Source organism: Petaurus breviceps, unplaced genomic scaffold (assembly GCF_028583685.1).
Source record: "Petaurus breviceps papuanus isolate PSGF00001 unplaced genomic scaffold, PetGlider_PUasm1.0 90769, whole genome shotgun sequence".
NCBI lineage: Eukaryota > Metazoa > Chordata > Mammalia > Diprotodontia > Petauridae > Petaurus > Petaurus breviceps.
In genome coordinates this window covers 18,772,748-18,798,923 of record NW_027187341.1, presented here as the reverse complement: position 1 = coordinate 18,798,923, position 26,176 = coordinate 18,772,748, and the positions used below count along the sequence as shown (strand labels likewise).

At 38.6% G+C, this 26,176-nt stretch overlaps 1 protein-coding gene and 2 non-coding genes across 3 annotated transcripts in view; all 3 read right to left on the bottom strand.

Annotated features, from left to right (window-relative positions):
- The window catches only part of NOP58 (NOP58 ribonucleoprotein), a 30,220-nt gene extending 9,784 nt beyond the window's left edge, over window positions 1–20,436 (bottom strand). Inside the window, exons 1-7 of the mRNA XM_069068818.1 lie at window positions 20,115–20,436; window positions 17,502–17,578; window positions 14,471–14,523; window positions 12,343–12,467; window positions 3,488–3,624; window positions 2,434–2,498; window positions 511–645 (exon numbers count right to left, since the gene is read on the bottom strand). Coding sequence (XP_068924919.1) covers window positions 511–645; window positions 2,434–2,498; window positions 3,488–3,624; window positions 12,343–12,467; window positions 14,471–14,523; window positions 17,502–17,578; window positions 20,115–20,159 — 637 coding nt within the window. The 5' untranslated portion in view covers window positions 20,160–20,436. The remainder of the gene's footprint in view (window positions 1–510; window positions 646–2,433; window positions 2,499–3,487; window positions 3,625–12,342; window positions 12,468–14,470; window positions 14,524–17,501; window positions 17,579–20,114) is intronic.
- Window positions 2,062–2,142, bottom strand: LOC138146779 (small nucleolar RNA SNORD70). The gene has a single exon (XR_011164578.1). It is a non-coding gene; the product is annotated as a small nucleolar RNA SNORD70 (small nucleolar RNA).
- Window positions 14,294–14,383, bottom strand: LOC138146778 (small nucleolar RNA SNORD70). Its single transcript, XR_011164577.1, has one exon. It is a non-coding gene; the product is annotated as a small nucleolar RNA SNORD70 (small nucleolar RNA).
- Window positions 20,437–26,176: the final 5,740 nt, after the last annotated feature.

Sequence of the window (26,176 nt, the reverse complement as noted above, 5' to 3'; positions counted from 1 at the left end):
TATACAGCAAGCAAAGAACTGTTTGTTTTGGCAAAAGCAGACCTATAAACTTCCAAGAGATAAAAGCTCAGAATGTGCTGTAGTGAGCCAAGTGGTGCCGGGATATTCTATTGTAACACGCTAATGCATCATGAACCGACACAAAGAATCAAACTTAACCAAGTAACTTCCACGTATCATAAACAACCTTCCCCTTGCTTCCTTATTAAACAATTTGAAGCTTCTTTTAAAGCCTTCATGTGGCCTCTATAAATTGCAAACTGACCACAAGAATCAATAGACATTCTTTGTTGTGTAGGAGTGATGAAAAAAAAAAAAATCACAGTTCATCAAAATGATCCCCAAATCTAAGGCCAAGCCAGAGTAATTCCCAGCCTCCCCCCCCGCCCGAACATGGCATTCAGAGATACACCACAGATTTTTAAATGGCAGTGCATACTATTGGAATCAATAGTTAAACTTTAATGACTGTTCTTGCCCAAAAGGATAAGAAATAAATAATTCACTCACCAACTTTCCGCAAACATTTGCAGTAAGTTAAGTTATCTGTAATGATTTTTCCCAATTCAGGGAAATGCCAACCATACCATTCTCTACATCGCATAATGTAGTTATTTAGTTCTTTATCCAGGTCATCTAATAAAGCTGCAATAGGTTAAAAAAAGAAAAGAAAGCAATATATCAACACCATTAAATAGTATTGTTTTGCAGAGCTAGGAGACAATTGGTAACGAACATGGCATTTACTTTTTCTAAACCATTCCTCCCTTTGTTCTTTTGGGGAGAAGAGGGATATATTGGGAAGTGAAGATCATATAAAAACAAAAGCTATCAATTTTTAAAAGTTATAAATAAATAGAACCACTAAAATATTATAAATTACTCTTGAAATCTTTAGGCTGTTCATTTTGCTTTCTCAATCAAAAAAGCCTTGTCTTTCCCAACCACAGAAATCTCTTCTCAGAGAAAATAGCCTTGACAGAACACTAGAATCTACTTCATTAAAAAGAACCCAACTGAGACACACTAAGTAGATCTGTTTATCAAGCAAAGGTTCTAACTTTAGATCGTACCCAAGTTCCTTCATCTACTCTAGCTAAGAATTCTCTCTCCCTGAAAGAAAGCATTCCTGTCTGCGCTCCACACTAAGTGGGTCTGCAGATTCATATTTTGTTTTGAATTTTATTCCTTATTACCTGTGGTAACCTCACCCTAATCTATAAGGCACAAAAGATGGGTAAGAAGGTAGGTGACTGCTGGAAAAAAATTTAAGTCAGGCTTTGAACAGATATTTTCTAGATTATTAACAGCAGTAGTTTCTAGAGTATTACTAAATTTGCAAAAGAACAAGCCATAAAAATATACTTTCGGCATGTCAAATGTTACCTTAAGTATAAACAATAATTGTTTTAATGGTTATTTATTATTCAAAGTCAGTATTTACAGCTATGTAACATTAAGAACTGTTAAATTCCTCTAGGACACGACCTATTCTTTGGCTTATTCATCAGTATTACTATTGTGGGCTTGAGAAACTTCTCATGTGTCTTCTTAGATATACAGATCAACTTTCCTTTATCTAATATACTATTTCCTCCTCTTTTTGTTGCTACCCAAAAAGTCCAATATCATATTTGCTGAACCACAGAAGCTCTTATAAATCAGGATGATGTATGAAATATAAGATCAAATAAGTTTATTTTTATTACCTAAACCACCATATCTTTATTTCCCCTTCTTACATTATCTGAATGTTACTTTCACCCTTTCTTCCTTTTTATTTCTAAAGCAAACATTGTGTTCACATTAGCATCACTGTACGAGCACACTTTATTTTAACTTAAGCAAAAACAAACTGCAAACAAATTGCTGGGAAAAGCAAAAATGGAAGTCTTAGAACTTTCAAACAGATCAAAACCTCCCAACTAAGAATACATTTCTCCCCGTATACTCAGAAAGAGGATTGAACAATATACTATTCTCTAGGGCTTCAAAATACAATTAAAACCTCCTAAAAGCATGTCTTCTCTCTGACAAGTAGAGGGCCAATATATTGTTATTTTCTCTGTTGTCTCAGTGGTAGTGACGAATGTCAAATCATTTGTTTTCATTCAACAAAATTCCATCACTGACAACAAAATATGGGGAATTAAAGGGTTTATCAAAACATATAATGAAAATGACCTACTGCAGAATATTCTTAGTAAAATATGAGAATTAAACATTTATATCAGGGACACTAGAGTTTAATCTCTCATTTCACATAAAAGGGAACAGAGGCCTATTAACTTGCCAAGATCACAAATCTAATCTGTGGTAAAGCCAGGAATAGAAACCAGATTGTGGCTTCTACACCCGAGCTCTTTCCATTATATCACATTGCACTGGAATAGAATAATCAAGAAAAAAATTCTGCATAAATACTTTACTTACAGATTGCCTGAACAATCATGGTATCCACTTTATCTGCACTGAATTTCAGCTTGTACCGAGAAAGGCTGTGAAAACCAATGAAGTAATTATTCTCCAGAAAAAGCATTTCCTTGTAATCTTATTTCCAGGACTTATTGATATAAATCAATACCTATAAGATAAGAGAAAGCATGCCCATAGTTCATGCTATATTCTGCCACCTTTTGCATTTATACTGAGACCCACTCATAGTGTTAGTAAAAAGAGCAGTTTTAAAAACGTGCTATTTCTATTAGCAAGGCAGATAAAAATGACACTGATATATACACACAGCATACTTTTATGAAATACACATAAAAAAATCAATTCAATAATGATAGCACCTTAATGTTAAGTATTTATTCACTAGGTAATTTAGGTTTTTAATCAGTAATCAAATGTGCAAATCTAAACTCAATTCAACAAAGATTCATTAATTACTTACTATGTGTAAGTAGTAAATGCAAAGAAAAAGAACAAAATATCCCCTACATTTAAGGAATCTACACTCTATTGGGGACATTTAACATCTTCACAGTTATATATGATAAAAAGTAAACTGAGGAAGGACAAAAGAGCAGGTTGGATAACTACCTGTTAAAGACACTGAGGAGAGATTTCTCCTGAGGGTAAAAGGTTGGATTAGGTGACCTTAAAAATTCCTAATATTATATTTGTTATCCTTTAGTAGAGGAAGGAGTCAATAAATGTGTATAGGCAAAGAAAGACTTTTGAGTGAGATTCAGAGATAGGAATAGAAGAAAATCAAATGCCCAGTTATCTAATATAGAAACAATCCATGTTAAAAAAAAAAAAAAGCACTACAAATTGAGGGGTCCCCTCCCCGTATTGATAAATTTCTCTCTTAACATGTTCTTTCTTTAGGAATAGGTGAGTAGGAAAAAGAGATTTTTCTAAGTTCTAGTCTTCTCTCCTTGTGGTTATTTCCCTTTCTAAATTTTAGTCTTTAGATAAGGAATTATGCTACAAAACAGTTACAGGCATTAGAGGATTCCTAAGAACAAACAAAACTCACCTGTGTGCTAATCCTAGACACATAGCAGCCATTTCCCGAGATGGAAGGCCAGTGATTAACCCTTCTATCTGGGAGCGGATTCCTCTCATTAGCTCAGTTATAGTAGGACTATGGATACAACTGAGGTTCAGTTTGTCCTATAGGAAGAAAATCATGAAAAATTAATCATGCAATAGAGCAAATTTTCCAACAATATTTCACACAACACAAACAGATGACTGATAACTAATCCTCATCACCAGAGCACACCAACACGCACGGAAATATACAAGATCTGTATATATTTAGCACAGGGTCTAACACCGAGTGATGTTTTCATACATATGCTCAATTGCTATATATAGATGGATTAGCTTGTTGTTCAGTTACTTCAGTTGTGTCTGACTCTCCGTGACCCCTTTGGAGTTTTCTTGGCAAAGATACTGATTAGTTTATTTCGTCATTTCCTTCTCCAGAACATTTTACAGATAAGGAAACTGAGGCAAAGTTAAGTGACTTGCCCAAGGTCATATAACTTTTAAGTGTCTGAGGCCAAATTTCAACTCACAAACATGAGTGTCTTTTTGACTACAATTTATTTGGTTTTGGATTAATTTTTAAAATGTATTTTTCAGGGCTTTGGAAATGAGAAAACATTCAAGTACATGAGGTGCCACAAATCTTTATGCAGTGTTAAAGCTTACACTGCAGAAAGACTTTTGGGGCATCCTGTATTAGATCTGTGATCTAACTGGCATGATCATTTCCTTCCACTGATACATATTAAACCCATTTACAACCTATGATGTCTTTACCCTAAATTGTCAAAAGGGGTCTGAGTCTGCCCAACTTGCTGGGAAGCCTTGATTTCTTCTAAATTCTCAGGGATATCAACGGAGCACACAGGTTACCCACTGATACTCTCACTCTAGGTACAAATGAACCATTTTCTTTTTCACTTATACATTTCCTTGATGATATCCTTTGCCATGCTCTTAATTCTATTTGGAATACATAGTAAATTGCTGGTATCCACTATGCACTTCTTCACTGCCCTGTGGGTGGTCTTTAACTTAAAAATTTTTAGAGCCTTGAATATTCTATCATAATTTGTGGCCACAGGACAACACCCAAACTCCCTCAAAAGATGGGCCTTTGTATCTGAGTAGAGGTGGGGCAGGCAAACTACAGTCAATGTGCTGGCCTCCAGCATATTCTCTCTTTTTTATTTTTTTAGTTTACATCATTCATTTCCACAAGACTTTGAGCTACAAAATTTCTCCCCATTTTCCCCTACCCACCACCCCAAAACAGTGATCCCACTGAATATCCCCTCCCCCAATCTGCTCTTTCCCATATCTTCCCCTACCCCTCCTCCAACCTTCCAGTAGGGCACGGTGGATCTCTATGCCCCAGTGCCTGTATATCTTATTTCCCAGTTACATGTAAAATAATAATAACAATAACAACAACAATAATAAATATATATTTAAACATTTGATTTTAAAACTTTGAATTCCAGATTCTTTCCCTTCCTCCCTTTTCACCCACCCTTACTGGGAAGATAAGCAATTCAATATAGATTGTACATGCATAGCTATGCAAAACATTTCCATATACCGTGAAAGACTGACTATATTTCCCTCCATCCTATCCCACACCCCAACTGTTCTATTCTCTACTTTGATCCTGTCCCTTTTCAAAAGTGGGTGCTTCCAACTTCCTTCCCCCCCAGGCTGCCCTTTCTTCCATCATCCCCCCTTTCATCCCCTTCCCCCCTACTGTCCTGTAGGGTGAGATGCCCTATTTAGTGTGTACAGCATATTTTCTTAAAGCCAGGAAGCTTAGAATCATTTTTATATTTTAAAATCCAGTTCTATTGTATTTTAAAATGTAGGCCTGGTTGCCCCTGTCACTAAATCCACTCCTCCTCTTTTTTAGGTCTTGTGTATGCATTTTGGTTTTTCTGTCTCCTTCCTGTCGGCTGTCACTTCTTGCTGACTATCTGTGTGTCTCTCTAGTGACTCTTCTAATCTGCTATGGGCCAAGAAAGCAACAAATCAAGCTTGTAGGACTAGTATGAAAAGTAACAGTGCACAGGCCATGGATGAACACTCAGGGCTTTTAAACTTTTATAATCTGTGTTCTAAATAGTTGAGGTTTCCAAATATATGTTTTCACTATATACTTAAATTTCATTAACAAATTTTTACTTTTCCTTTATACATGTACTCATTAACCCTACCGATTTTTATATGAAAATAAATTCTTCTGCATTTAGGAAGGGAGCTGGTAGGCGGAGGGCTGGGAATCAAGAGGACATGAGATCAAATCAGGTATCAGATATTACTAGCTTTGTGACACTGAGCAAGTCCCTTAACCTATTTGCCTTAGTTTCCCCAACTATGAAATGAGGACAATAGCACTGACCCTGCAGGGCTGTTGTGAGGATTAAATAAGGCGGTATTTCTAAAATTGCTTAGCAGTGCCAGGTGCCTTCCTCCACATTAGTAGGTACACACCATCTGATAACGTCCTTCACCATTAATTCCTCTGAAGATTGGTCTCTGCATTGGTTGGAGTTTTATCTTTCACCACTGTTTTCTTTTACATTATTGGGGCCATTGTCATAGACTGCCCCTAGTTCTGCCCTCTGGGGCCAAGAACAATCTGTTATACTAGAGGCCATTAAAATCCTCAGAATCTTTTTCATATGAATTCTTGTTTAGCCAATTCAGAATGGTGTCAATGAGAGTCTCAGGATCAAAGACGTATCTATATTCTTACTTCATTTGTAATATTTCACAAGAGGCTAATACTTTCTTTGTGTGACACCTGGGAAGTGGGGCAGCCTGTTAAGGTTCTGATTGGAAGGTTTAAAGGGGATGTGTCCTACCTATCAGCCACCAGAAATGTGAACTGAAGGGTCTAATTCCTGAGATTTGGGGAATAAGGAGGCAAGATGTTGAGAGGTGTAGAAAGATAATCTGGCCCTTTTGAGTTGAGATGTAGTCAATGGTCCCTGATCCCTAACAATAACATCAAATGGAAGAGCACCAGCTGTTAGCAGCTTCAGTTCACATCAGATCTTCAGGTCATGCTCTGGGCCACAAGGAGTTGACTCCCTGGACTCAGTTCCCAAATCTTCAGCTCAAGACTGGTCCCAGTGGAAGCATGAGTAATATATCATCTACAATCGGTGTCTGGTTTCCTACAATCTTTTGCCTGCTTGTGTAAGTGGTGGCCACAACTACGTTTTCTTTAGAACTTCTGACTTCATGGAGCAGGACAAGAAACTCAGAACTCCTGCATCAAAAGTTTCCAAGAAAAATACGAACTGGTCACAGGCCATGGAGGAGCTCAAGAAGGAGTTTGAAAATAAAGAAAGAGAAGTGGAAGAAAACTGGGAAGAGAAATGAGAATGATGCAAGAAAATCATGAAAAGCGAGTCAACAACCTGTTAAATGAAACTCCCCAAAATATTGAAGAAAATAACACCTTGAAAAGTAGACTAGCTCAAATGGCAAAAGAGGCCCAAAAAGCCAATGATGAGAAGAATGCCTTAAAAAGCCAAATTTGCCAGATGGAAAAGGAATTTCAAAAACTCACTGAAGAAAATAATTCCTTCAAAATTAGACTGGAGCAAATGGAAGCTAATGACTTTATAAGAAATCAAGATACTATAAAACAGACCCCCCCCCCCCCAAAAAAAGGCAATGTGAAATATCTCACTGGCAAAACCACTGACCTGGAAAATAGATCCAGGAAAGATAGCTTAAAAATTATTGGACTACCTGAAAGCTATGATCAAAAAAAGACCCTAGGGGCAGCCAGGTGGCTCAGCGAGTAAGAGCACCGGCTCCAGTGTCAGGATAACCTGGATCAAATCCGGACTCAGATACTCAGCACCACACCCAGAAATAACTGGCCGTTGTAACCTTGAGCAAGTTACTTAACCCCGATTGCTAAAAAAAAAAAAAAAAAAAAAAAGACCCTAGACACCACCTTTCAAGAAATTATCAAGCAAAATTGCCCTGATATTCTAGAACCAGAGGACAAAATAGAAATTGAAAGAATTCATTGATCACCTCTTGGAAAAGATCCCCAAAAGAGAATGACTAGGAATATTATAGCCAAATTCCAGAGTTCCCAGGTCAAGGAGAAAATACTGCAAGCAGTCAGGAAGAAACAATTGGAGTACCGTGGAAACACAATTAGGATAACACAAGATCTAGCAGCTTCGACATTAAGACTGAAGGGCCTTGGAATGTGATATTCCAGAGGTCAAAGGAGCTAGGATTAAAACTAAGAATCACCTACCCAGCAAAACTGAGTATAATGCTTCAGGGGAAAATATGGTCATTCAATGAAATAGAAGATTTTCAAGCATTCTGGATGAAAAAACCAGAGTTGAACAGAAAATCTGACTTTCAAATACAAGAAGCAAGAGAAGCATGAGAAGGTAAAAAGGAAAAAGAAATCATAAGGAACTTATTAAAGTTGAACTATTTACATTCCTACATGGAAAAATGATAATTGTAACTCATAAGACTTTTCTCAATATGAGGATAGTTGAAGGGAATACATATATGTATACATATTTATTTATGTATATATAGAGGGTATATGTGCATATAAATATATACATGAGTGGGCACATGTATGTTCACATATACGAAGACAGAAGGCACAGGATGAGTTGTATATGAAGGGATGATATCTAAAAAAATTAAGAGGTAAAAGAGGAATATATTGGAAGGAGAAAGGGATAGATAGATTAGGGTAAATTATCTCATATAAATGAGGCAAGAGAACACTGTTACAATGGAGAGGAAGAACAGGAAGGTGAAAGGGAATGGGTCAACCTTACTCTCATTGAATCTGGCTTAAGGAGGGAGTAACATACACATTCAGTTGGGTATCTTACCCTACAGGAAAGCAGGGGGGAAAGGGATAGGAGGGGGGATGATAGAAGGGAGGGCAGATTGGGGGAGAGGGTAGTTGGCGGCAAATACTTTTGAAAAGGGACAGGGTCAAAGCAGAAAATAGATAGGGGGCAGGATAGTATGGAGGGAAATATAGTTAGTCTTTCACAATATTACTATGGAAATGTTTTGTGTAACTACACATATATAACCTATATTGAATTGCTTATCTTCCCAGTGGGGGTGGGTGAGGAGGGAGAAGGAAAAGACTCCATTTTTGCAGGTCATGTAACTAGAGCTCAATGAAATACACCAAGTTCAGGGAAGATGCGGGGAATCCACAGTAACCACTCCCTCCACAGCCATCTATAGACAGTGCTGAAGCAAAGCAAATAGAAGATTGTACACTCTGTGAGAGTCACAGAATCAAGCACTTCTATTTGGTGTGGTCACCTACCATAACTCTTAAGTGATGCCTGCCTGGCTCCTAATCCTTTTGAATAACATCAAGTTAGGGGCTAGTAGTGCTAACTGGTTCTTAAACCTACAAACAGAAGTACAATAAGTTTTCCAACACTCCTGGAGTACACCTGCAAACCACTTATACCTCTTTAAAAACCACTGTATACAGATCAAATCTTCCCAAGAGACCACTAATTAAAAATGATCAAAGAAAGGAACAGACAATTGCTAATAAGCAACTTCCGTTGAGATTTTGCACTTATATCTATTGTTTCCAAACAGGAACTTTCCAATTCTCTTCTCAGGAATGTCAATTGGCTGACCTAGGAATCAGCTCATCATCCTTCTAACTCCCCTGACCACCACTCCCTAGGTTTGTCTGTCCCAATTAGAATGCAGGGAGTGTCTTGCTTTCTGCATTTGTTTCCTTAGTGTAATACCTAGAGCATAGTTGGCACTTAATATCTTTTCATGCCACACTTTTTAAAACGTCCTCCCAAGTTTTTTCTGAACTCTTTGATCCTATCATTTCTTCTGTGCAATTATATTATATTTCATTCATGTACCACAAATGGTTTATCCACTCTACAATCAAGGGGCATCCATCCTCCACCGATTTCTTTCCTATTAAATGTTCTGTTTGTCATGATTAATTCTACGAATCAACCACTAGGTGGCATAACTGCCTCAAAACACCTTGTCTGTTACGTGACTGTCTGGGGCAAGTATGCTGCCTACAATTCTTACCTTGGGACTTAAGCCTATGGGTACAGAAACACAAACACAAAGACACAGACAGAGAATGCTTGAGAATGGGAATAAAAACAGTATCTCAAACTATGTAAAGATAATCCATGTGCTCACTGGGAGAGAATATTATCTTTAAGACATGAACATAAATAAAAGTAGCTAATTGAGAAAGCAAAATTATAGAGCTCTGTGTGTTCTCTAAACTCATCTTCAAGTAATCCACATAAAGAATAATTCTGGTTGTAGACATAACTTGAATGATTATCAACAATATTCTTCAGACTATGCTGAATAAAATTATTAATGAAGATGAGTGACAATTTTTTTTTTTGCTTTTTGAAGGGGGAAGGCAGGGCAATTGGGGTTAAGTGACTTGCCCAAGGTCACATGGCTTGTAAGTGTTAAGTGTCTGAGGCTGGATTTAACCTCAGGTCTTCCTGACTCCAGGGCCAGTGCTCTATTCATTGCGCCACCTAGCTGTTCCAAGTGACAAATTTTTGAACCTAGCTATAGGGTTGCTTTAAATTGTCACTAAAATCAGTGGACGTTTTTAGATTGTTCAGAAAATATCAGAGTATAAATATCTTTCATTTGGTTTAACCTTGTTAAAATGTATAGTATGCTAATGGGTCTAATAAAATTATTAATTTTAAGAATCTTAGAGGTCACCTGGACTTAAGCCTCTCACTTTTCAGATGAGGAAATTGACGCCCATGAAACTTAAATAATTCAGCTAAGGTTACAGGCAGTAAGTAACAGAAAGCAAGATCCCAACCCATGACTTCTGAACCCAGGTGTGGTGCTTTCCCCACTATCACTAACATATTCTATATTACTTTATTCTTTGTCTTACTAAGTTGATACTTTAATATTTGAAACTTACCATTAAAATCTGGGGAATACTTGGCATTTTTGAGCTTCATTCCCTTCAGAGAAAGTGGGGGATTGAAGAATTCTCTAAAGCCATTTTATAGACCAACAATGGCTGGTTTTTATATGGTAAGCAAAATGAAAAGGATTTGATTTGACACTTATTTTTTCTGGGTGGGGGGAATACCTAGGTACATATATGAACATACCATATTATGTTTATGTATATAATATAAATATAAAATATTGTATATTAAATCTAAAACTCACTAATATTTAAGCTTTTTGGGAGGAGTGATGAAAGTATCTGTATTTTCTGTATGTAAGTATATGCAACTTTCCCCATTTTCACATTAATTTACATCACAATTAAGAAAAAGGTAAAAATGTATTTTACGATGAATATGAAGGACAAGACAAACCAACATTTATAAACCTGGAATGTCAAAACAAATCATATAAATAACTATCCCGAATTAAAAAAAAAAACAATCTGAAACCTTGTGTTGTCTCCCTCATTAAAATATGAGCTCCTCAAAAACAAGGACTGCCTTCTCTCTACGTCCCTAGCACTTAGCAAGGGCCTTGCATGTAGCCAGCATTTTAATAAATGCTTCATTCATTTTTTCCTTCTGTGGAAAACTAATGAAGAGTTCTGATTTTAAAGATTTAGTATCACAGTGTTTAAATTTTGTGGTTAACTCTTTCCCCCTCAAAAGTAAAAAGAAAAAAACCAAACCAAAACAAAAAACTATCCTGAATCTCTAGAGAAGTTCCCAAACTTATTTGACCTCCACCCCCTTTAAAAAAAAATTTACTCAAGCATCCCCTGGCAATCCCCTTTCTTTAACCCTCTGATGCTTTTTAAAATTGCATCATTAAAAATTTTTTTAATGTTGCATCATAAATTCAATAATTTATTGTAAACGTGTGATTTTTTCCTGCACTGAAATTTTGATGATGCAATATTGCATCATGTAACCATATAGTATGATACTGTAAACAAGTCGTTACAGCACATGCACATACTCCTGCCAATGCAAGCTTCCCGGATAATGCACAACATGTTTGCCTTGTCAACACTTGTTTATTAAGATCTGGCAGTGGACTTGACCACTGATCAGTTATGACTTGCATTTTGTATGTTTGGTTGGAAAATAATGTGATCACTATGACTTTAACTCTATTACACAATGGATTAAACATGTACAAACGGTTTTTCAAAATTTTCTTCTTTTCTACCACCCTCTTTATTTTTATTCAATGCCCCCCAATTGCAACTGAGGCTACTACAACCCCCTGGATTGCTCCAAAACCCCCTAGAGGGTGGTTATCAGCCATTTTGGGAACCAATGCTAGAGAAGCTATATAAAGTACTCAGTGTAACGAGTCCCATCACGTGGTAGGGGATGGAACTAAAAACAGAAAACAAAACTAGCTAAACTGCAAATGAAGAATAACTGAACAATGTGAATATAAACTTAATGGATTATTTTACCATAAGAAACAAAAGAGACAGATTCAGAGAAACTTGGAAAGACTCAAGAAGAACCAGGAAAACAACACAAAAAACAGTGTTTGGTATTATATGCTGTACTACAATAAGGTAAAGGAAACAACTTCAAAAGAATGAATAACTTGCATCAAAGCAATGACCAATCTTGACTCTAGTGGGACAAATGGAGAATGGTGCTTCTCATCTTTTTGGTAAAGGAGAGAGACAACAAAAGCAGAATGAGACACAGCCAGTGTATGGGGATTTGTTTGGTTTAACTATACTCACTCGATACAGGGAAGGATTTTTAATTTGAGGATGGGATGGGGTGACAGTGATTCTTCCCCCCACAGGGGAACAAAATCCATCCTTACCTTTATGACACCCCCCAGTTTGGCATCAGCGACAGCCAGCTGCTCATGGGCTTCTTTTGCAGCTATCTTCTTCAGGACTTTCTTCAAATTTTTACTGAGTTTACCTTCTACCAAAGCTGTGGAGGCTTTTTAGGAAGGAAAAAAAAAGTTTAAAAATTCAGGAGTTTAAAAAAACCTAAAATCAAGCAAAATACTTTATACTACTAGTAACAAAGCAATCTTCTATATGGGAAGCTTCAATGTCAGGGAAAATCTATGTCCATGGGGAAAAAAAGGCCCAATTAAATTAAACAGTAAAGTAAACCCTTTCACTCAAAACCCTGTATGTTAGGCTCTCAGAATTAGGAAAATACTTATTCAGAGCTTACAGCTTTTGTGTCTTGCCCTAACACTGATTTTTTTTTAAACATTCTAGCTTTCTTCATAATGTGATCATAGACATGAACTCTATTAATAGGGATTGCTATTTTAGGATGTCTTTGTTGTTCAGTCATTTCAGATTCTTCATGATCACAACTGAGGTTTTCTTGGTAAAGATACTGGAGTCGTTTGCCATTTCCTTCTCTAGTTCATTTTACAGATGAGGAAACTGAAGCAAACAGGGTTAAGTGTTTGCCCCGAGTCACATAGGTGGAGGCCAGATCTGAACTCAGGAAGGCATGACTGAAAATGTCACACACAACAAACTTATCCATGCCTCTACATCCTAAATTACACATTCTGCCACTGAAAAATGAAAAATGTGTGTGTGAGAAAATATGTATGGGGAAGAGGTTTTGGGGAACCCCTGGGTTAGAAAGCTGAACTGCTAGTGAAAACTGGGGCTGATGGCAGCCACAAGGTGATGAATAAAGGGGTTTGGTAAAGCACCGCTCTTTTGATGTTGGAATCTAGTTAGATGGACTAAAAGAAAACAAGTGCCAAATCAAGCCTGAACAATGATAGTAACAGACATTTATATCACATTTTCAAGTTTGCAAAGCACTTGTAAGATTTCTCATTTGAGCCTTGTAACAACTCTGTGAGATCACCATGATATCGAAGATATTGGAAAAGGTATCAGGATCACTTCCATTTTTCCAGACTTTACAGGCTAAGTGACTTACCCAAGGTCACCCACTGTCAGAAGCAGGATTCAAACATAGGTGTTCATGACCTGCATTCTATTAACACATAACTTGTCTGCCCCCAGCTTAGAACCTACCTCTGTACCTTACACATTGTTTTCTTGTAATTTTAATCGTGTGCATACATGTAATTTTATGTATGTATATGTGTGTTTATGGATTTCTCCTTTTCACAAGAGACTTAAGAAACAATGTAGAACGAACTTAAAAGTTTCTGTGATAGCAAACAACTTTAGTTTTTTTTGGTCTTATCTTTAACCCCTGGGCATTTTAAGCCTCTATTATTATTTTTAGCATACTTCATTCATAATCACTATTTTAAAATGAGTTATAAACTGGTGGTTTATGACCTCTCATCACTTAATGTCTTAGTAGCTGTTTTTCTGAATTGGATTAAAGGGAGTAATTTCAATTCTGGAATTTTCCCCTCAAAAAAGGGAAGCCATTGCTTAACATCTTATTTCTAAATTGGATTTACAATGAAGTCATTTAGGTGGTAATTTGTACCAGAAAAGGATTTAACCATCAATGCAGCAGAGCGCCCATTTAAGAGTTTGGTTAGAAAGTATTAAGCAATTTGCCATGAACTAGAGGGATTGAGGGAACTGATAAAAATTTAAAGGAAATCACTCATGAAATTTCAATGTCTCAATAGAAAAGCATGGTTTGATTTAGAAAATTATCCATACGATCTAAATATATCATATTGAAATATACATATATCTAAAATACATACTTCCCATTTAAAAATACTTTACTTATTTCAGGATTCAGACAGTTCTGTGAATTATTTCTCACATCAATTAAATTTCATTTACTTTAACTTCAGTGTTGTCTCAGTGGTAGTGACGAATTGGTGAAAGAAATCACTTATGAGTCAGTTCCAACATAGACACATCACTGACAACACAACTCTGGCCGGCTCCTAACTGAGGCACTAGTACAAAAACCAGATCACAAAAATAAAAAGTCACATAGTTGTTTTTTCTTTTTCCTTTTACCTGCTAATGCTTCGGTTGTATCCTGGAACTTCTCAAAATGTTTTAGTTTTACTCTGAAAGGAAAAAGATATGTGTTATCACAAGTATAATTTAGCTTTAGGTGGGTCTTGCCCTCCAGTAACTGGCATTTATGTGGACAGCTCTGAAGTTTACAAGTGATTCACACACATCATCTCTCACACTGCAGGCATTGCTCTTCCATGGGAGAGCACAAGGAGACCCAAAGGTGCTAAGTGACCTGCTGGTGGTTAGTTACCTTATTTCAGGTTTGTTTGAATCTGATCCCCAAGTCTTAACGCTCTAGTACACACTACTTTTCTTCTTTATGCAAAATAATAACTTCTTCCCGCCTTAGCTGACCACCTTTGGCCCTTGTGCCCAAAAATTTTTCCTGGAGAAGAGGCAACCATCCATTGAGCCAGGCCATACTGGAAACCTTTCCATTAACTAGTAGCTGCTATAATTTGTGCTCTGCTGACAAAGCATTTGAGAACCTGGAGTTACAGTCACCTCCACTCCAGCGGATACTGAACTAGAACTTTAGCAACAAAAAGAGTCTTGTCCACATTACCCCATTGGACCCAAACTCCCTGAACAACAGCAAAAGTGAAGAAAAAAAAATTGTATGAAAGGGAATGCTCTATGGCTCCAAATCAGAAATCTTAAGAGAGACAATTCAGAAAGAGCTGCCTCTCTGTTGTAACTATAAATACAAAATTACATACTTCTCAGAAACTTGTGTTGGTGAATGGGAGGCACCTGTCACAAATGTCAAAGAGTCTCTTATTATCCACAATAAAACTAATAGCATTTATGTAACATTTTAAGGTTTGCAAAGCATAAGATAAAAGTATCTTATTTTATCCTCAACAACCATAGGAGATAGGTGCTATTATTATCTCTATTTTACAGATGATGAAAGTGAAATAGCAGAGGTTAAATGACTTGTCCAGAGTAACACAGCTAGTACAGTGTTTGAGGCCAGATTTGCTCTCAGGTCTTACCTGACTACAAATCCAGTGCTCTAATCACTGAAACACCTAGCTGCCTAATGGTGCTCTGCTGGCTCTTAAGAACCTCAAGCTTTTTTCCTTCATCCTCCAGGGATTAAGAGATTTTCAATAAGGATCATCTGAGGCCAAGATGATATGAAGTCAGAAATTTAGCTACTATTACCCCACCAGTTCCCCAGGGTTATCAGTATTCTCAGGGTATAACAACGGTGGCTTTAAAAAGTACTATACACATAATAACGAGCTTTTCAAAAAGGACAATTCAATTCAGTTACCATTTATTCAGCACCACCAACCAGAATGAGATACTATGCTCCTATGCTAAATGTGGGTAAACAAAAACTGAAACTGATAGTTTAAAGTGCTGGATGTGGCCTGAGGAAAAATCTAGGCTCAAATATCACCCCACATTACTAAGAGAGGAACCTCTGTCAAGTCCCTTCATCTCTGAATCTTAGTTTCCCCAGCTATAAAATCGGGTAATACCAGAGGTGGCCAAATCACAACAATTGTACTGAAGATTAAATTCACATAAACTGTTTTGCAAAACGTAAGCTATAAAAAGCACAAGCTACTATTGTCATCACTAGACTCAATAGCCCAAGCCTGAAATGTCAAAAGCAGTTTAAAATGGAAGAAGCATCAGATAATTTGACAAGCCTTAGAGCATGCTTCAATCTTGATTCCATTTAAACTCACTTCAGTAGCCAGTAAGTCTCCATTCTTCTAACTCAACTGGCCATAATTAATGACATGAATATGAACATCATGTTTATGAAGTAGTTTTATGTTCCCCATTCATTTTAGTATTAGCTAAATAAGCCATTCCACCATCCCTAAAAAGGGGTCTGGTGAAGTAAGTTTAAATAGATTTTTTTTTCTATCTTTGACTTGAATTTCCCCACCTTGACTTGGACTCTAAAAGAAGCTTCAAGCAAGCCTTCATTAACAAAACTTTAATATACCAAAATCAACATGCAGATGGCAGAAGGAGGGCTTATCATGGATAAGAGAATAACTTAAGCATTTTATAGATCAGACAGAAAACCTATTCAACCAGCTATTTCTCTAGGTGGCATGAGTCTGGGAAAAAAAGTTTTGAAAAAATAACTTAAGATAAGAATATGGCTGCTCTCATGACACATTTAAGCTTGAAACTCTCATGTATAGCCTTAGAATATCTGATAAAAAATGTAATTATAAAAACTTGGACACAAAGAAGAGTTATAAAGACACTTTACTTCCCTCTCCCCTCATAGGAATGGTGGGTGAGCCCCCCCTAAGGGTTTCATACAATAAAGTGAAATACAATATCAATATTGATTAGTTTTGTTTTTTTCCCCTTAAAAAATTCTTTGGATGGCTCTCTGGAAGAAGGGATACTGGGAAAATCTAGGTAATATCAATACAGGAAATATCAATAATATCTATGTTTAAAATGTAATTATTGGGGGCCGCTAGGTGGCACAGTGAATAGATCACTGGCCCTTGAGTCAGGAGGACCTGGGTTTGGATCCGGCCTCAGACACTTAACACAAAAACTAGTCGTGTGACCTTGGGAAAGTCACTTAACCCCAACTGCCCTCCAAAAAGCAAAAGCAAAAACAAAACAATAAAATGTAATTACTTAGATCTGGGTCTCTCAAGGAAACTTCCTACTATTATTTTTTTTTTTCTGTCCTGATGTTATTTCAGATTCCCTGGCTTTGAAACTTCCTCCAGTGATGCAAGTCATCAACTTATAGTTTTAGGGAATTATCTGGGCCGCTGAGAAGCTAAGGGACCTACCAACCAACACTGCTTCTGATCACCAAGTCTGGACCTCTCTCCACACACTAGGCATGTTATTCTTTGAAATTACCATACCCTGTCTGGACCATCAGATAATAGCACAAACAGAATTCAAATGAACTCTGCAATAAACAAAGCAGTAATAAAAATTAAGGAAAAGCAAAGCAAATTATTGGTTAAATCCCCGTGCCCCCCCCCCCCCTTAAGCCCCCATTAAGAATGCTTACATTTTATTTGCTTTCTCTGGAGTTTCAAATTCTTTCCATAAACTGTCCACCTCTTGTAATTTCTTCTCATTTAGAACCTGGAATAAAGATCAGGTAATGTTTTTTTAAATGCTATAGCGATGGTTTCTGTTATGTGTTTATGCTGTCCCCTTGACTAAATATATGAGGATAATAGAAACTATTTCCCTCTTCCACAAATGTATATGGGACCATTCACATTTCTCTACCCAGTCCTATTTTCCAAGTAGATTTATATTTCTTGTGTACCCACATTCCAAAGGCTTCACAGAATTCCCTACTCTGAAGCCCCAAGGTGGAGGTGACACCAGGTCACTGAAGGTCAAGCAGAAGCTCTAGCAGGCTTATCCAAGCTGGAAAGGCTTCCAACATGAACTCAATAATAGACTGTAACTTTGCTGTCCAATCAGAATAAATTCAGAGAGGTACATCAGGTTGGCCACAAGTCTTGACTATGTAGTAAATCACTGAAGCAGAGGTATCTATTTGTGGAGAGATTACCCACTCTGAAGAAATCACAGATCTTTGGAGGTGTTTAAGTGCAATCCAAAGAACTCAAATCATTTTATAAATTTTCTCTTAATTAATAAGGCAAAGATAATTACACGCAATAAGCATTTAGAAAATATCTGCTGAATGAACAATGGAAGATTAACATGAACTCCACTGCTAGTAAAATATACTTTGAGTTTGTACCAAAGAAACTATCCTTTTACCCTATCTTCTGTGGAGGGCATACATTTTCAGGCCTAGCTATCGTCAAAGGGAGAATACAGGGATCTAAAAGGCTAAAATAGAGTCTAACCCTCTCATTTTACAGGTGAGGAAACTGAGGCCCCAAAAGGTTACAAAGCAGTAAGCGCCAGATACAGAATCTGAAGCCAGGATGAGATGAGCCATAACTGCTAAATGAAAAGGAAGATTGATCACACCTAAACTGTCTGGTTAACAACAAAGACATTCACCAAGGAGAGATCCTACTCTTGCCTACTTTGCCTTTCTCCTCCCCTCACTTCCATCCTCTATTATCCCCCCAAATCATCTCGCTCCTTCACAATCTCAGAACAGAAGGCCACCAACAACAGTGTCCAAAAGTCTTAAGATGAAAACTAAAGGCCATAACTAAATTTTCTTTCTAGAGTTACTCAGTAAATGACAACCCCGTGGCCTCTTGCCCTAAGTGCTTTTTTTTTTTTTTTGGAGGTGGGGAAAGGAGGGTTTTGGTCAATATAGTTAATGGGTACTAGGTAAGACTAGCTACTCTTTAAATGGTGGTTGTCCTTTGTTCTAAAAGGGGACCAAATACCATCACTAAGTTCAAAGTAGATACAAGTCAAAAGGAAAGTGGAGAGAATGCTGATGCATTATTTTTTGTTCGAAGACGATTGTGCTCTCCATGTAGCCTCTGAAGCCGAGATGCAACAAAGTGTGGATCGTTTCTCTGCTGCTTGTACTAATTTTGGCCTAGCTAATCTTTAAATGCACCAAATAATGGTTCTTCCCCTTAAACTGTCGAGTCTTATATAGGCAGTGCAACTGAGTTTTAAAAATTATCCAGTAATTCAATTTTTTATGCAACACCTACTCTCAACCAACCTAATTTTAATAAAGAAGTCAAAGATTTGGCAATGTAAACGTTCATCTTGCTAGTGTATCTCTTCCACCCCATCTAGTCAATTAAGTGCCAGATTAGTATGCTAAATGCTGTGGATACAAAAAAAGGCAAAGACAGTCTCTGCCCTCCAGTTCACAATCTAATGGAATTAATCCCAAGGCTTAGGAAAGTTCCTGGCACAGAGAAGGGTTTAAATAATGTGGCACACTGCTGAGCCCCGAGTTAGGGAAGACTTGAATTCAAATCCACCCTCAGACATTTATTTAACTGTGGGACTCTCTCTGCCTCAGTTTCCTCATAATGATGAGGAATGAATGCATGACCCTAGCCATTTTCCCCAATTCTGGAAAGAAGGGCGAGGGTCACAAATTTCTCATCAATAATAATAACAGCTACTTCACACTGTTGTTGTCAAGATGATAACTGTAAATGCTTGGCACTTCGCAAGTGATACACAAACGTTAAGCATGATCATCATTATTAGCAGAATCCTCCCAACTCAGGTGCCACCTCTTCTTCCCTTCTCTTTCTTAAGGCCACAAGCTTTTTCTTGTCCAACTTTGGGGTTCTCCACCCTGGGCCCGGGCCTCCCCGGCTCAGTCACTGATCACACTGGGGGGTAGGGGGGGTCACAAGCTCGGTCGTGGGGCTGCACACAGCAATTGCATAATCTGCGTCTGAGAGACTCGGGCTTCGGAAAAGGTCCGTTTCCCGCACGCGGCACAGCCCAGGCAGGAGATCCTGCGCTGGGCCCCCCAAGGGCTGCGGGGCCGCCCCCCGCACCTCCAAGAGGTAGGCCGGTCCCTTCCCTTCCCCTGCTCCACCAGTGCGCAAGTCCGGCCCGGGGCTCCGCAGCCGCTGAAGCCACGTGCTCGGGGAGCGGCTCCCCCGCGCCCCCAAGGGGCAGCTCCGCTCCACGCGCCCGAGGCCCGGCCCCGACCCCGCAGGGGCCTTCACAGCACATCCTCTCAGCGGCCTACCTTGAAGATGGCGTAGCCGGCCGCTGTCTCAAACAGCACCAACATGGCGAGGCTGGAGTACGAGAGGACGGGCGGCCCTCACGCGCCGTACCCACGGGGAAGCTGGGGGGCGGGGGAGCGGCTCTGTGGCCCCTCGGGAACCCCTTAAGTCAGTCGCACGGCTCCAGGGCGGCTGGGGGGCATCGGCGAACCCCCGGCGAGCGAAGCGCGCGCAAACTTCAGACCACCTCCGAACCCAGCACACGTGGGCTCATGGGAAGGTAAAGCAGGGGGAAAGAGTAGAGACCGGAAGAAAGTACAAGGCCTTCTGGGATGCGTCCCTCTACTTCCGAGAGGGGAGGCGCATGCGCGTGCTAGTGCACACGAATGACCTACGGAGGCCGCTAGGCTGATGGTTAGCCAGCGACTTCTGGTTCCTCTTGGGGTTGGGGCGAACGTGCCCCTCCCCCAAGCCCGGGTTTAGGAAATGACTGCTTAGAGTCTCGTTCCTAGATTGGCTGGAGATTTTGAATAAGCAGAATAAAAAACTGAAGAATTAAAGTGGGGCGCGTGACACAAAATATGCCCCATTACTGGTAAAGTAAAGAAGTCTTAAAATGTAGAAGCAGAGCTGGAATTTAGCCTCTCTTTCAGCTTGTGTAGTCCGGCAATTTCGGAGGACCTGGCGGTGACTTTGTAATTCATGAGACTTGTTATTTATATGAGATTTTGACAAATTGCCCAGAGATCTCTACACGAAAAATTGTTTATATTAAATATCGTATGCATACATAGACACTACGTTTGTATACCACTATATAGTAATTTGTATAATGTTATATAATACATGTAACGTATGATATAATATGTGATGTTATATAAGACTTACATATGTTATATAACAAGTCTCATATACTGTTGTACTATTTATATATGAAATATACAGGCATCTATATGCCATATCTATGGTATACCATACAGCATACCTAATAAATATAAAATATCCGTGTACTGGAAGTGCAAGCACTTCATTTTCAGAGAGACAGCTGGTATAGTGGAAAAAGCTGTATTTTAAAGCCAGAGCTGCTTCTAGTTGCTACTTAAGTGCGACGCTAGGAAGGGTCACTCAGAGCCTTAATTTGCTCGTCTGTAAAATGTGGAGAAGATTCCAAGGTTTCTATTCTGCCTTTGATCAGTGATCCTGCAGGGCCCCAGCCTCTTTGGAAGGAAAACTGTAACTTGGTACATAAAAATTTCATTAAGTACTCAGTAGTGCTCTCTACTCTGACTATTTGTATTTTAATCAATTCAGATATTTACTAGGTGATAGGTAGCATTACAGATGACAGCAAGATTCCTGGACATTTTCATTCAATCAGTCAAACCAAAAGTATTATTAAGTGCTTATATGCTTGCTGGTCATGCGACCTAGCCTGGGATACAAAGAAAGGTAAAAATAATTCATGCCCTCAAAGCACTCACTTTCTTATGGGGGACACAAATTCACCAAATTATGCATGCCTTTTGACCCCAAGCATACCACTACTAGTGCACTCCTAGAGGGCAGAGACAATCTTTTGCCTCTTTTTGTATCCCCAGTGCTTTGGATAGTGCCTGGTACATAGGTACACAGTAGGTACTTAATAAATGTTTATTGATTGGTTGATTGAATAGAGATAGGATAGAAAAAAACATTCTAATGGGGGAGATAACATGTAAACAGGCACATGGAAGTGATATATAGAGTATATGGGAGGTAATCTCATGGAAAGGTACTAAGAGCTGAGAAGGAAGGGTGGAGGAAAAAGTCTCTTGGAGAAGGTTAGATTTTAGCTGAAACTTGAAGGAATTCAGTAACACTTAAGTGGTTGGGGAGGCTAAAATGGAAGGCATCTAGTGTAAAAACACTGAGACAGGGGATTTGACTGGTACATTGGAAAAACAGCAAGTCTTTTCATGAAGAGGTGTAAAAAAGTAGGAAGGGAACAGGTTGTGTAGACCTTTAAATGCCAGAGCACTTTATATTTGATCCTGGAGGTAATAGGAAGACACTAGAGTTTATTGAAGAGTGACGTATAGGGGCGGCCAGGTGGTGCAGTGAGTAAGAGCACCGGCCCCAGACTCAGGATGACCTGGGATCGAATCTGGGCTCAGATACTTACCACCACACCCAGAAATAACTGGCTGTGTAACCTTGAGGAAGTTACTTAACCCCAATTGCTTTAAAAAAAAAAAAAAAAAAGAAAGAAGAGTAGCGTATGTAACATGGTAGGAGGTGTTACTTTAGTAAAAATCTTTGTCCTTAATTCTCAAGGAAGACCAAATGACATCACTATGTGAATGTATACTTTAGGAAAATCACTTTGGCAGTTAAGTGGAAGATGGGTTGGAATGGGGAGAGACAGCAGGAAGACCAGTTAAAAAACTTTTGCAACCTCTCCCTACTAATAATTCATCAGTACCTACACTAGTCTCCTGGGAAAAGGGAGAGACCCAACCCCAGCCCAGGTATCCTCTCCAGTACTGGTTGTTCTCTCTCTCTCTCTCTTTCACACACACACACACACACACACACACACTCAGCAGTCTGGAGGAAGGTCAGAATATTCCTTGCTTCCTATTATCACTTCCATACTTTCCCGATATCTCCTTCACTCAGTGACCTGCTCTCTTTGGAAATCTACACAATTAAAATTTTCTACCCTATCATAATTTTGATAGCTGTAGTATACCACCTCTCTGGTTATTCATTGTACTTTTTCAAGGAGATCAGGCTGACATCTTCCCTTCTTCCCCAATTCCTTCCCTATACTAGGAGACTTTAATATTCATGTAGATGCTCATTTAAACTTCCTAACCTCCCATTTCCTGGACTTCTCTAAGTCCCATGACCTATTCTTTCATACCAATTCAGCCACATATGATAGACACTAGATCTTGCCATTATTCACAGGGGTTCTACTTCCCTAATTAGAAACTCCTTCTCTATCTGACCATAATTTTTTATCGTTCCATCTCTCCCTCTGCTTTTTCCCTCTTACATATATTCTTTGCTCTCATCAAGATTTCCATTCCCTCTACCCTTCAGTACTTTCTCAGGTCATGATCCTTGATTTGACTGCACTTTCTTCCCTCTCCATTCTCAACCCAGTAGTTAGCCATTTAAACTCTACAGTGTTCTTTAATCTTGAAGTCCTTGTCCCTGTGTCCTATCATCACTCATTTTTCCTCAAATCTCAGCACTGGATTAGTCTCACCATTTGCTTCCTCCACTTCTACTCAAGAGCTTTCCTGCCTGGGTCAATTACAAATTCATGTTATCCAATCTCCACTGGGCCCTCACTGCATTAAGGTAGTCCTTTTATTTCTACCTAATTGATTCCTCATTCAAGTGGTTGCAATCTTTTCTTCTCTCCTAAAACTCTTCACATCTCCTTTTCTGTCTTAAAGCTGAAGACCTTGCCTCTGATATTTTACTAAAAATACTGAGGCCATTCAGTATGAGCTCCTTCTTCTCCCATTTTCTTAATTTCAAAACCCTTTGACATCATCTTCTATTACTTCCTTTCCCCTTGACAAAGGCCCAAACATGTGCACTTGATTCCCATTATTTCCCCATCAGATTGTCTGTCATTCCCCTTTCAGATTTCTATCAACTGGTTCCTTCCTTACTCCCTTTCAAACATGTCAAGTCTCTCCTATCCTTAGAAAATCTTCATTAGACACTATCTTAACCTCAAGCTATTATCCTATATCTCTTTCCTTTTCTTAGCCAAATTCCTTGCAAAAGTTATCTACAGTCTCTGCCTCCATTTTCACTACTGTCACTCTTTAATCTTTTGCAATCTTATTTCTGTCATTACTTATCTGAAACTACTTTCTCAAAAGTTACCAATAATCTCCTGCAGTGGTAGTCTGGAGCATGTCCATAGCATCCCAGATAGTGTTTCCACATGGAGGACAATAGGGAGAACATGGCATCTCTTAATACAGAGAGAGGATACTGCTTCTGGGGGAAGTAAGTATCTCCCATTCTTGGGTAGCTTGTTATTTGCAATGTAAAGGAAGTAGAACCTATGATCTTGTGAGCTCCAAAGGTCTAGAGAGCTTCTCAACGTCCTGTCTTTCAGGAGTTTGGTTTGCAGCTAGCAAAGCATCTATTCTCTGAGGAGCAAGGGGCCCAGTGGTGGCTGATACCCAAAACTAAACACAGCACTCCCAGTGAGATCTGGTGAGAACAGAGTACAGAGGAACTATGGCCTCCTTATTCCCGGAGGCTATGCCTGTCTTAATGCAGCCCCTGATTACGTTAGTATTTTGGCTGCCATATCATACTACTGCCTAATAAATAACCTTACAAAGTCCTCTGAAATGCTTAGGTTTTTTTTTTTCAGACAAACCACTGCCTAGTTATACCTTTTCTCTCTTGTAAGGCCAAGTTTTGTATTCTAGTACAAAAGTTTACATTTATCTCTCTAATCAAAATCTCAGCAGAGTGAGCATGTTGCTCTCTTAATACATATGTACAACTTCACCAAGAGTGAGAGGTTTGGGCATGACTCTTGCCTATCTATTATTAATTTTTGGTTTTGAATCTCTGAAGAAGATACTGCAGAAACTCATAACCAATACATCTCTCAGCTGAGAGAGAAGCTAAAGGAAGCTTATCACCTGGCTAAAATTTCAGGCCATAAAAATACTGAAATAAATAACCAAAGGTATAATGCTCAAGTTTATCGTTGAGACTTTGAACATGGTGACAGTTTTACTGTGAAATTTTGGTGTTCGTGGGACACACAAGTTAGATCGATGGAAACTCACTCCATATCTAGTTTGGAGAGACTGGACAACTTACCTGTTTACAAAATGGTCCCAGAGCTTGGGGGTCCTGTAAAGATAGTCTAGCACAATCATTTATTGCTAACAGATGAGTTGGTTGGACTTTGTGAAGAACAAGTTGAGGCTGACAAATATTTGTTACATTGGAATCCAAGTGAAAGGCACCGCCCGCCAGTCCTGCAAAGATTGCCTAACCCAAAGAATGACTCATAAATAGATTTCAAGTGAAGAACTCTGTATACTATATTCCAACAACTAGTTCAAATAACGGAAGAGGAATGAGCCTAGAGATAATACTCTTTTTTGTCTAGTACCTCTGCTATACATTCCTAGGTACAGATTTGCCTTTGTAACGTAGTAACTAACATTACTTGCCAGTCTAGGCCCTCTATGAATTCAGGTTTAGGAAGGCAAGACTATAGATTTGATGGTAATTATGATCAGTCCATCCTACCAGCTACCACTGGAATAGGGCAGATAGGCCATTGGGTCTCAGGGGAATGACTACAGGGCTTACAACCTTCCTGGTAGCTCCATTTTGCTCAGTACTTTGCTTGACTTCAACTACATAGAATAATATGGTCCAGTACTTTGTACTCCTGGGCCACCCCCAGGCACATTTTCAGGTTCCTTTTGTGTGTTGTCTTTCCCCTTTACACTGTAAGGTCCTTGGGAGCAGAGACTCTCTTTTTTTCATTTGTATCCCCAGCTTGGCATTGAGCCCGGCACTTAGCAGGTGCTTAATAAATGTTTGCTGAGTTGAGTTGAATAGTTTCATGAAAGACCCATTTGGTGAGATGCCCCAAGTTGGTAAATTTTTCACATTTGTTGTTTTATGTCACAATAATATTCTATTACATTGAGATAGCACAATTTATTCAATCCCAATTTTTGGGTGGTTTGTTTTTTATTATTACAAATAAGGTGCTGTGAAGATTCATAAACAGAGCTTTGTTCTGTTATAACTACTATGTAAAATAAAAATTCATGGTAATGGGGTGGCTATGTGGTGCAGTGAATAGAGCACTGGCCCTAGAGTCAGAAGGACCTGAGTTCAAATGTAGCCGCCGACACTTAACACTTAGCTATGTGACCTTGGGCAAGTCACTTAACTCCAATTGCCCTGCCTTCCCCTCTCCAAAAAGCAAAAAAAAAAAATCATGGCAATGATTAATAACTCATGTTTACATAGTGCTTCAAAGTTTACAATGTGTTTTATATCTATTTTCTCATTTTAATACCAT